This window comes from Babylonia areolata, chromosome 30 (genome assembly GCF_041734735.1).
Source record: "Babylonia areolata isolate BAREFJ2019XMU chromosome 30, ASM4173473v1, whole genome shotgun sequence".
Lineage (NCBI taxonomy): Eukaryota > Metazoa > Mollusca > Gastropoda > Neogastropoda > Buccinidae > Babylonia > Babylonia areolata.
Genome location: NC_134905.1, coordinates 5,301,070 through 5,313,569, shown reverse-complemented (window position 1 = coordinate 5,313,569; position 12,500 = coordinate 5,301,070). Strand labels below are relative to the sequence as shown.

The 12,500-nt window shown below is 47.4% G+C and overlaps 1 protein-coding gene across 1 annotated transcript in view; it reads right to left on the bottom strand.

The window, feature by feature from the left end:
• Positions 1 to 12,500, bottom strand: part of LOC143275579 (agmatinase, mitochondrial-like) — a 27,074-nt gene that overhangs the window by 13,637 nt on the left and 937 nt on the right. Inside the window, exons 2-4 of the mRNA XM_076579782.1 lie at positions 9,027 to 9,152; positions 5,400 to 5,584; positions 263 to 463 (exon numbers count right to left, since the gene is read on the bottom strand). Of these exons, the coding sequence (XP_076435897.1) occupies positions 263 to 463; positions 5,400 to 5,584; positions 9,027 to 9,152 (512 nt within the window). The remainder of the gene's footprint in view (positions 1 to 262; positions 464 to 5,399; positions 5,585 to 9,026; positions 9,153 to 12,500) is intronic.

Here is a 12,500-nt window from a genome sequence, read left to right as displayed (position 1 = left end):
CTCCCTCTCCCACTCTCTCTCCTCCCCCCCCCCCTCTCTCTCTCTCCCTTCTTCTTCCTCCCTTCCTCACCTGGTCGATCCCCTAATGGTAGCTGTCCAGAAAATACAGGCTGTCTCTCGGCCCGATCTGCACCACTCTCTTCCCACCCCGCACTCTCTCTTTCTCTCCCTCTCCCCCTCTCTCTCTATCCTTCCCTCCCTCCCTCCCTCTCTCCCACCCCCCCCTCTTCTTCCTTCCTTCCTTCCTTCCTTCCTTCCTCACCTGGTCGATCCCCCACTGGTAGTTGTCCAAGGTGTGCAGGCTGCCCCTCAGCCCGATCTGCACCACCCTCTGGCAGTCCAGGCAGCCGGAGTCCACCGCCCGGCGGAAGGGCGTCCCGTGAGCTATCGGGGCGCCGAGCATGTTGTCGCCAGTGTCCGAGTGGGCGTCCACGTGCACCAGGCCTACAGGGCCGTACTTGTCCTGCGGAAATGAAATGAAATGAAATGAAATGAAATGATGGTGCTTAGAGCCTCGCCTTGACGGGCGCAATAGCCGAGTGGTTAAAGCGTTGGACTGTCAATCTGAGGGTCCGGGTGATGGCGCCTGGTGGGTAAAGGGTGGAGATTTTTACCATCTCCCAGGTCAACATATGTGCAGACCTGCTTAGTGCCTGAACCCCCTTCGTGTGTATATGCAAGCAGAAGATCAAATACGCACGTTAAAGATCCTGTAATCCATGTCAGCGTTCGGTGGGTTATGGAAACAAGAACATACCCAGCATGCACACCCCCGAGAACGGAGTATGGCTGCCTACATGGCGGGGTAAAAACGGTCATACATGTAAAAGCCCACTCGTGTGCATACGAGTGAACGTGGGAGTTGCAGCCCACGAACGCAGAAGAAGAAGAAGAGCCTCGCCGACCACTAAGGCCATCTCAAGGCTATCGCCACGTTAATATCTACTACAATGGTAAAAAAACAAACAATAAAAACAAGTCACCACTTAAAGCTTTCCACTCAAAGTTTTTTTTTAAAAACAACAACCTTCCATAGTTTAAAACCTTCAAATCTGATTAAAAAATGTTCACTTCTTTCAAGAAGTCCATCAGCGCCCACGGAGGGACATCACGAAACAAGGTCTTCAAAGAAACCGCCGTGTAATGTCTGTGTCTAACGTCATGCAGATCCCAACAGTCAAGGAGCACGTGTTTCACGGTGAGAGGCTCATCACAGGGAATACATCAAGGGGCCTCTTCCCCTTCTAGAAGTAAGAATGAGTAAAAAAAAAAAATAAATAAATAAATAAATAAAAAAAAGTGTGCCCCGCACGCAGTCTGCAAAGCACAGACTCCTCCTTTCTGTTCTTCACCCCCGATGGGAGGGTCTCTTTTAGGTCTGGACGTATCTGGAACAGCTAGCTTGTTGTCCGTCTGGGTGTTCCACTCCTCTTGCCAAAGACCCTTAACTCACTCAGTACGGCCAGTCCTCTCTTCTCCTCTACACAGACCCCTCGGATGTCCAGTGGGTGTCTGAATGACCCAACCGTTAGCTTCCGTCGTCAGAATTGTGGTATTCTTTGTCAACATTCACCTCTTCAGTATAAGAGCCTTCCGCTTGCAATATATTGATGATGGTAAGTGGGGTGAAATGCTGTTAACGTCGTCTCTTTCGCCGTTCGTATGGAGAGAGTTAACATAAGTGTTCACCTTCTGCTTCATGTCTGTGTATGGTACGAAAGATCTCGATAATTCTTTCTATACAGCGTTCTTGGCCAGCTGGTCTGCCCTTTCGTTGCCACGAATGCCAACATGTCCAGGAACCCAGGCCAACACAACCTCGTATCCTTTCTTCGTTACGAGAGCAAAAAATTCGTAGAATTCCAGCAGTTTGGGATGAGTCAGATTCCTGCAGGCGATCGCCTCCAGGGCTGACAAGGAGTCGGAAAAGATCATGAATCTCTTTTGTTTCGAAGAGAGAACCATTTTTACCGCCAGAACCAGTGCGGTCACTTCCGCAGTGTACACTGAGCTGTCCTACGGGAGGGTGGGCGTGGAGGGAGGGAGACAATGACAAATATTTCACGAAAATATCACGAAAAGTATTCTGTAATCACGAAAAGTATTCTGTATTCTGTAATCACGAAAAGTATTTTGTGATCACGAAAAGTATTCTTGTTTTCTGTAATCACGAAAAGTATTGTGTATTCTTTAATCACGAAAAGTATTCTGTAATCACGAAAAGTATTGTGTATTCTGTAATCACGAAACGTATTCTGTAATCACGAAAATTACTGTATATTCTGAAATTACGAAAAGTATTCTCTATTCTGTAATCACGAAAACTATTGTGTATTCTGTAATCACGAAAAGTATTTTGTGATCACGAAAAGTATTCTGCAAATCTGTAATCACGAAAAGTATTCTGTAATCACGAAAAGTATTCTGTAATCACGTAAAGTGTTCTGTAATCACTAAAAGTATTGTGTATTCTGTAATCACGAAAAGTATTCTGTAATCACGAAAAGTATTGTGTATTCTGTAATCACGAAACGTATTCTGTAATCACGAAAAGTACTGTATATTCTGTAATCACGAAAAGTATTCTCTATTCTGTTATCACGAAAACTATTGTGTATTCTGTAATCACGAAAAGCATTCTGTATTCGCGTAATCACGAAAAGTATTCTGTAATCATGAAAAGTACTGTATATTCTGTAATCACGAAAAGTATTCTGTATTCTGTAATCACGAAAATTATTGTGTATTATGTAATCACGAAAAGCATTCTGTATTCGCGTAATCACGAAAAATATTCTATAATCACGATAAGTACTGTATATTCTGTAATCACGAAAAGTATTCTGTAATCACAAAAAGTATTGTGTATTCTGTAATCACAAAAAGTATTCTGTAATCCCGAAAAGTACTGAATATTCTGTAATCACGAAAAGTATTCTGTAATCACGAAAATTATTGTGTATTCTGTAATCACGAAAAGCATTCTGTATTCGCGTAATCACGAAAAGTATTCTGTAATCACGAAAAGTATTCTGTATTCTGTAATCACGAAACGTATTCTGTATTCACGAAAAGTATTCTGTAATCACGAAAAGTATTCTGTATTCTGTAATCACGAAAAGTATTCTGTAATCACAAAAAAGTACTGTGTATTCTGTAATCACGAAAAGTGTTCTGCATTCTGTAATCACGGAAAGTATTCTGTATTCGCCTAATCACGAAAATAAAACATAAGAAAAAAAAATACACCATACAAGATGTGAGAGCTTTTTTCGTAGCTTGTTAGTTCCTTAAAAAAATAAAATAAAATAAAAAGGAAAAAAACCTATGGACCTCGTTATTTCCAGGCTATTAACATAGCACGTGTTGTCCACGAAGCCTTCTATTTACATTCTGTTAATGATACACAAGCTAGGAAGCCCTTTTTTTTCCCCTCTCTCTCGCAGTCTGTCAATGACACGCAGTTTGTGAGAAACCTGACAAAGAGGATAGGAGGCTATTTCAGTCAGCAGTGTGTGTGTGTGTGTGTGTGTGTGTGTGTGTGTGTGTGTGTGTGTGTGTGTGTGTGTGTGTGTGTGTGTGTGTGTGTGTGTGTCTGTGTGTGTGAGAGAGAGAGAGAAAAAACAAAACGTGTGTGTGTGCGTGCGAATGTGTGTGGGGTCTATGCGTGCGACTGTTTGTGTGTCTCTCTGTATGTGTGTCTGTCTGTCTATGTATGCGTTTCTCTGCGTATGCGTGTGTCTGTGTGTGCGTATGTATATATGAGTACGCATGTATACGTGCATGCGTGCGTGCGTGCGTGCGTGTGCATCTCCGTGTGAGTTAATGAGGGGAGCAGTTTGTGTTCACGCATGCATGTATGTGTCACACTGTGTTCTATGTTCTGTGTGTGTATGTGTGTGCGTGTGTGTACGTGTGTGTTCGTGTGTGTGTATGTGTGTGTGTGTTTGTGTGTGTGTACGCGCGGGCGCGCGAGCGCGCGCGCGCTCGTGTGTGTGTGTGTCTGTGTGTGTGTGTGAGCGACAATGAATTACAATGAAAATGGATAAAAATGCATGACAATAAACGATAATGATAACGCATGACAATGACAAATGGCAACGAATGACAATGAATGGCAATGATCAAGGACAATGAATGACAATGACAAAATTAGTGGCAACGAATGACGTGACGACGTTTGACAACGACAAGGGATGACAAATGACAATGAATGACAAGTGGCAACAGATGACAGTGACAAACGGCAACGAATGACAATGACGAGTGACAATGACAGTTACAAACCGCAATGAATGACAATGCGTCACGGTGACAAAATAATGGCCATGACAAGGAATCAGTCACTTCGAACAAGTTTTTTGATTCACGAAATCTTGTCCACCGATTTCATGTGGAATATAAAATAAAATAAAAATTAATTATGTGGCAAACACCTCACCCGCCCCCTCCCAATTCCCCCACAGTTCCACTACGACATCCACCCCACCCCTCACTCTCTTGCACACTTTAACCCATTCGCCGCCAAGCTCGCATGTATGCATAGGCATGGTAGAGGTGACCATTCACTGGTCTGTTGTTATCCATGAACCTACTGCTCCTAATGTTCGGTGGTAGGATAGGCCATAGTTTCTATACATCGCAGGGGGGGAATCCCCAGCTGTTCTTAGCCACTGTCTTTTCTGTGTTTGCACCACAGGGGAATTTTGTACTCTAAACTGACTGGCGGTGAAAGGGTTAACGGCCTGCAGTCTGGAGAAGTTGATGGTGTGGTTCCCCCACAGCCCTTCTGTGTGTGTGTGTGTGTGTGTGTGTGTGTGTGTGTGTCTGTGCTTGTGCATGTCTGCGCGCGCGCGTGTGTGAGAGGGGGTGTGCCCGTATGTGTGCACGCACACAAGTATGCGTGTCAGTGTGTGCGTCTACGTGCGTATGTGTGTATGTTTGCATGCGCACGTGTACGCGTCAGTCTACCTGTACAATGTTTGTGTCCGAGTTTGTACATGTACGCACGACTGAGCTCGCGCGCGCATGTGTGTGTGTGTGTCTGCATGCGTGCGTTTGTGCATGCGTACACCCCCCTGCACTCCCTTCCCCCCCCCTTCTCCCCCACTCACCCACCCACCCCCTCACCTTAATGGCCTGCAGGATGAGGGGGAAGGTAATGGTGTGGTCCCTCCCCACCCCCACCACTACCCCTCTACCCGTCCACCCCCCTCCCCCCACTCCTCCTCCCATGCCCACCCAACCACCTTCACTCACCTTGATGGCCTCGCAGGATGGGGGGGAAGGTGATGGTGTGGTCCCCTCCCCAACCCCCACCACTACCCCTCTACCCGTCCACCCTCCCACAACCTCCGCTCCCCCTCCCATGCCCACCCCACCCCACCCCCCTCACTCACCTTGATGGCCTCCAGGATGGGGAAGGTGATGGTGTGGTCCCCTCCCAGGGTGAGTGGGATGCAGCCCGTGGCGATCAGACGGCTGAAGGCGGCAGTGATCTGGGTGACGGCCTGGGGCAGGTCGTAGATGTTCATCGTCACGTCACCCACGTCCGCCACCTGCACGTCCTCGAAAGGGGTGGCGCCTGGAAAGCGGCGGCGACAGTGCAGTTAATTTAATCAGTCAGTACATGAAGTATATGAAGTCACATAAGTTTACGGTTGGGCCAACAGCAAAGTGAGAGTTGTGTTATCAATGGTTTCTCCATTTCAATGGGAAGTCATTTACAGCTTTTTGTGAAGAACTATGACTCTCAAACTAGGAGGCACTGGCTCTTAGTGCTGCAGCTTTGGGGGTCTAGTTGGCCTTTGGGAACCATCCCAACACCGACTGTCCTAAAACCCTCTTAGGCGAGAGAGTGGGGATGTAACTTGGGCAAGACACTCTCCACTATAATTTGTATTTGTATTTGTTTTTTTTTGTTTTTTTATCACAACAGATTTCTCTGTGTGAAATACGGGCTGCTCTCCCCAGGGAGAGCGCGTCGCTACACTACAGCGCCACCCTTTTTTTTTTTTTAAATTAAATTTTAGCCTAGATAGTTGGGACAGCAGTTGCCTCCTCTGCTGTTCTGATGGTCATAGTTTAACACGACTGACTTTTCATACAACGCAGACACCAAGTCAGTCACCTGCATTCATTCATTCATTCATTATGCCCATCGCTCCTGGTGGAGCATAGGCCATCGATGACCCCTCGCCATCGCACTCTGTTCTGGGCTGTTCTGGCCATTCCAGTCCAGTTGGCTTCCTCGAAAGGAGTGGCGCCTGGAGGACGGCGACGCCAGCTTGATAACAACAGTAAGTAATTACGCGAGTTAACTCTCTCCATACGAACGGCGAAAGAGACGGCGTTAACAGCGTTTCACCCCAATTACCATCATCAAAATATTGCAAGCGGAAGGCTCTTACACTGAAAAGGTGAATGTTGACAAAGAATACCACAATTCTGACGACGGAAGCTAAAGGTTGGGTCATTCAGACACCCACTGGACATCCGAGGGGTCTGTGTAGAGAAGAAGAGAGGACTGGCCGTACTGAGTGAGTTAATAAGTCACTCCCTCAATACACCAGTTAACCATCCATCGCACGTCGGTCACACAAAGCAAAAAGCGGGAAGGTGGCAGAATGGTTAAGACTCCCATCTGCCAATACAGACAGTCCGTGAGGGTCTGGGTTCGAATCCCCGCTCTCGCCCTTTTCTCCCAAGTTTGACTGGGAAAAATCAAACTTGAGCATCTGGTTATTCGGGTGAGACGATAAACCGATGTCCCGTGTGTAGCACGCACTTGGTGCACTGTTAAAGAACCCATGGCAAAATTATGTAGAAGATATCCAGTCTGATAGGTACACAAATACACATGCATGCACTCAAGGCGCGTTGGGTTACCCTGCTGGCCAGACATCTTGCCTAGCAGATGTGGTGTGGCGTATGTGGATTTGTCCGAACGCAGTGACGCCTCCTTGGGAATATGAAACTGAAAACAACTGAATTGAAAAGTCACACGGATGACAGTCATTCGGATGAGACGATCAACCGAGGTCCCGTGTGGAAGCATGCACTTAGCGCACGTAAAAGAACCCACGGCAACAAAAGGGTTGTTCCTGGCAAAATTCTGTAGAAAAATCCAATTCAATAGGAAAAACAAATAAAACTGCACACAGGAAAAAAAAAAAAAATTTTAAAAAAAAAGGGTGGCGCTGTAGTATGGCGACGCGCTCTCCCTGGGGAGAGCAGCCCGAATTTCACACAGAGAAATCTGTTGTGATAAAAAGAAATACAAATACACAAGTGTCCACGAAAGTGGTGGCCCCTGGAAGGTGACAGGGCAACGTGAGTTGATGCTGATGCTGATGCTGCTGATGCTGATGCTGATGATGATGATGATGCTGCTGCTGATGATGCTGCTGATGATGATAATGCTGCTGCTGATGATGATGATGACGATGACGTGAGTTTAATCAGTCAATCACTCAGTCAGTGACTCATTCAACTGACTGATCCATCGACTGATTGATGAACTGACTCATTAATCGGTAATGTTTCCCCACGTCTGCAAAACTGGCACGTCTTCGAAAAGGGGGTGGCGCCTGGAATGCGGCGATGGGGCGACGTGAACTGATGATGATGATGATGATGACAATAACGTATTTTCAATCAGCACAATCACTCAATCAATCGGCAACTAGTTCAAATCACTGACTGATCAATCAATTAACTGATCAATCGATTGATGAATAAATCGATCAATCGGTCTTGTTCCCCCACGTCTCCCTCTCTGCACGTCTTCGAAAGAAGTGGCGCCTGGAAGGAGGCGACCACTTGAGCTAATCAGTCAATCAGTTTACAGTTGATACTTGACGCTATTGATTATACTGTTCAGACGCTCGCATATGGCCTATCAGGACAACCCGCCCCCCACCCCTCCCCCACCCCCACATCTTTCTTGTCACTGTCATTTTTTTTTCTCCAGTGTCACTGCCATTATCAATCACTGTCATTGTCGTTGTCATGAAAATTGTCTTTGTCGTCATCACTGCCATTGTCACTGTCACTGCCAATATCAATCAGTGCCATTCTCACTGCCATTGTCAATCACTGTCACTGCCATTGTCAATCACTGCCATTGTCAATCACTGTCACTGCCATTGTCAATCACTGCCATTGTCAATCACTGTCACTGCCGTTGTCAATCACTGTCATTGTCACAGTCACAGTCTCTCTCACCCAGCAGACGGCTGGAGGCCCGCACAAGGCAGGATTCCTGGCGGATCTGCCGCGGCCAATGATCACTGTCACTGTCACTGCCATTGTCAATCACTGTCACTGCCGTTGTCAATCACTGTCATTGTCACAGTCACAGTCTCTCTCACCCAGCAGACGGCTGGAGGCCCGCACAAGGCAGGATTCCTGGCGGATCTGCCGCGGCCAGTGATCACTGTCACTGTCACTGCCATTGTCAATCACTGTCACTGCCACTGTCAATCACTGTCATTGTCACAGTCACAGTCTCTCTCACCCAGCAGACAGCTGGAGGCCCGCACAAGGCAGGATTCCTGGCGGATCTGCCGCGGCCAGTGATCACTGTCATTGTCACTGCCATTGTCAATCACTGTCACTGCCATTGTCAATCAATGTCATTGTCACTGCCACTGTCAATCACTGTCACTGTCATTGCCACTGCCATTGTCACTCACTGTCACTGCAATTATCAATCACTGTCATTGTCACTGCCATTATCAATCACTGTCACAGTCATTGTCATGGGAATTGTCGCTGTCATTGTCAATGTCACCGTCATTATCAATCAGTCATTGTCACTGCCATGATTACTGTCATTGTCATAATCACAGTCATTGTCACTACCACTGTCACAATCGCTGTCACTGCCAAATTCACCGTCACTGTTACAGTCGTAGTCACTGTCATTGTCACAGTCACTGTCGTCATCACGGTCACAGTCACTGTCACTGCCATTATCAATCACTGTCATTGTCACTGCCATTAACGATCACCGTGTCTCTCACCCAGCAGGTAGTTGGAGGCCCGCAAAAGGCAGGACTCCTGACGGATCTGCCTCGGCCCCAGCCGGGTTCCGGAGCGGTTGGAGGTGCCACAGTCCAGCGGCACTCCCACGAAACACACGTCCAGCCCTGCACACACACGCACACGCGCACGCACGCACGCACGCACACACACACACACACACACACACACACACACACACACACACACACAAACACACATACTGTTTTATCTATTCAACTTTTCCAAAATTATGATCTAAATCTTTTAGACCAGAGAAATTCATGAGAGAAATTTTGAATCGAAATTACTGTCACCCCCCCCCCCCCTCCCTCCCCCTCCACACATACACACACACACACGCGCGCGCGCGCGAACAAACATGATCATGCACGGAAGACCGATTACGTGCAAGCGAGCACGAACGTACGTGTGCGTACACTCAAGCACAAACACACTCACAAAGGAGCATGCGCGAACGCGCGCACACACGCACTTTTGATACTAGCACACATGCGCGCACATTTACACACACACACACACACACACACACACACACACACGGGCGCGCGAAAGACTGGTCTTATAAGGAAGAAAAATAAATTCAGAAAAAGAAAAGGAAGAAAGGAAAAAAAAAAAAAAAAAAAAGAAGAAAAGAACTTGAAAAATCTTGGAAGATTAGCAGGATCAATTCCTCATCGCAAGTTCAGTCGATTTCTCCTGCTCCAAATAACCTCCCCGGGCTGCACCACACGCCCTTTCTCCTGGAGGAGATGGGAGGGTAGGAAAGAAAGAGAGAGAGGGGTGGGGGGGGGGTGGGGGCGGGGGGGGGGGCGGGGGGGGGGGGCAGGGGGCAAGAGGGGTGGGGAAGAGAGATGGGGGTGGGGGTGGGGGTGGAGGGCGGGGACAGCTGGAATGATCGACAGACACAGGCAGAGAGATAAATGGGGGGTGGGGGGGGGGGGGGTGGGAGGGAGGGGCAGGGGGTACTGAGTGGAACCTCACTGATCTATGTGAGAGAGAGAGAGAGGGGGGAGGGAGAGAGAGGGGGAGAGGGGGGGGGAGGGAGAGATGTGTTTTGAGAGAGAGAGAGGGGGCAGAAAATGAAACACAAGCTGGCAGATTGTTTTTAACTGGGTGAGAAAGAGAAGAGAGAGAGAGAGGAACACAGGCAAGCAGATGAATTTTATTTTATTTTATTTTATTTTTTAATAACTGTCATTAACTGGGGGCGATTTTCGAAAATCAACGATGTGGCAGCCAGTCGCAGTCACCTGACATTCATTTTTCGAAAAATCGGTCAGACCTATGGCCTTGTGTAGGTTTCTCTCAGTTTCAATCTCTGGCCCAGCAAACATGATAATCACGACAACAGTTTCTTCTTCGTTCGTGGGCTGCAACTCCCACGTTCACTCGTACGTACAAGAGTGGGCTTTTACGTGTATGACCGTTTTAAACCCCGCCGTGTAGGCAGCCCGGCATACTCCGTTTTCGGGGGTGACTACAGTTTTTTTTCAAACTCCGAAAAATACATATAAAAACAATAATCGTTACGGTAGTTCCTTTGCAGTTCGATGCTGAGCAGACACAAACATCTTCAAACCGACATGCACCGAAAAACCGCTTTTTGGTGCATGACCATTGCACAAAGCCATCGTCGCTAATATGGTGCGCAGTGGAACACAGCACCTGTGTGCGTGCGTGCGCGCGCCGTGCGCGCGCGCGCGCGCGCGTGTGTGTGTGTGTGTGTGTGTGCGTGCACAGATAAGGGCGTGCGTGCGCGTGTACATGATGTGTGAGTGGCGCAGACGGATAAAGGAAACTAGAGAACTGATGTCCGGCTCAGAGGGTGTGCGTCACCGCGCAGGTCTTTGCGCGCTCGACAACACATGGGTACAGACTGAATTCAAGTCACACACACACACACACACACACACACACACACGAGTACTGTCACTCAGACACACGTACGCCACATACATAACCAACCAAAGAACATTCTTAACTCTGTGCTTGGAGCTCAGAATGCTCTTAAGTATAAATTATGGAATTCAGTGGAGTAAGGAACATTCTTAACAATAAGCACATTAAACGCTGCAAAGAGCGTCAGTCTCTTCCAACCATGGCCACTCCACTGTGTGAAATCTGTCTTCATGTGAGTCTGCACTCAGTGATGTTTCATGTGATGTGGAAGGTTGCTGCGGGCAAGGCCGATTTGGTTTTCGGCAAAACGAGAGTTGAGTGAAACAGTATTTCTTGCTGAGATTTCCATTTGGTTATTATGTACGTGCGTACGTGTGTCTGCGTGACAATACTCTGTGTGTGTGGCCTATACACAGTCTGCTGAACGAAGCTTAACTCTCTCCATACGAACGGCGAAAGAGACGACGTTAACAGCGTTTCACCCCAATTACCATCATCAAAATATTGCAAGCGGAAGGCTCTTGTACTGAAAAGGTGAATGTTGACAAAGAATACCACAGTTCTGACGACGGAAGCTAAAGGTTGGGTCATTCAGACAACCACTGGACATCCGAGGGGTCTGTGTAGAGAAGAGAGGACTGGCCCGTACTGAGTGAGTTAACTTGACTCATCTCCCAACACCTCCCTCTTCCCCCGCCCCCTCCCCCCCCACCCACCCACCCACCCTCTTCTTCCACCCCCTGTTTCGCCCTTCAAACTAATTAACAGATTCTCAGTCGTGCTTGTTCATAACGAACAAAAAAAAAGGCGGAAAACACTGAGCGCCAACGACACCGTTTATTTTTATTTTTCACCCGAGGCCAACGCAGTTTTCCTTGCTCCGCATAATTTTTTTACTGCGCGCGTCATCTCAAGGTTGTTTTCCTGACCCAAATCACATGGTACACCCACTTCTGTGACCCGCGCCCAGAAACCCGCCTCGCGATAAAAGGCACGAGGGAACCTCGCGATAAGATGTACTATCAACATAGAAAGGATTAGGAACAACACGGGAAGAAACTTAAAAAAGAGGGAAAAGAACACGTGGAAAGGAGAATGGAAGAAAGAAATAAAAGAAGAGAAAAGAAATCACACTGCGTACGTGCTGGCTTTCAATCACACACACACACACACACACAGAGAGAGAGAGAGAGAGAGAGAGAGAGAGAGAGAGAGAAACACTGAGATACAGGGAGAGTGTACGCATTTATGATAATTACACACATAATAAACACGCACATGGATACTGCACATTCTCTCTCTCTCTCTCTCTTTCTTTCTCACTGGCACACACGCGCACGAACGCGCGCACACACACACACACACACTATCAAATCACTTTAATGCAAAAAATCAGTGAATACTGAGGTAGCAGAAACGTATCACACACACACACACACACACACACACTGGCACACACATCCCACACAGACACACACACTCACACAAGTACATAATACATAAATACATTACACAGACACTGCATACATAATACACACATACACACATAACAT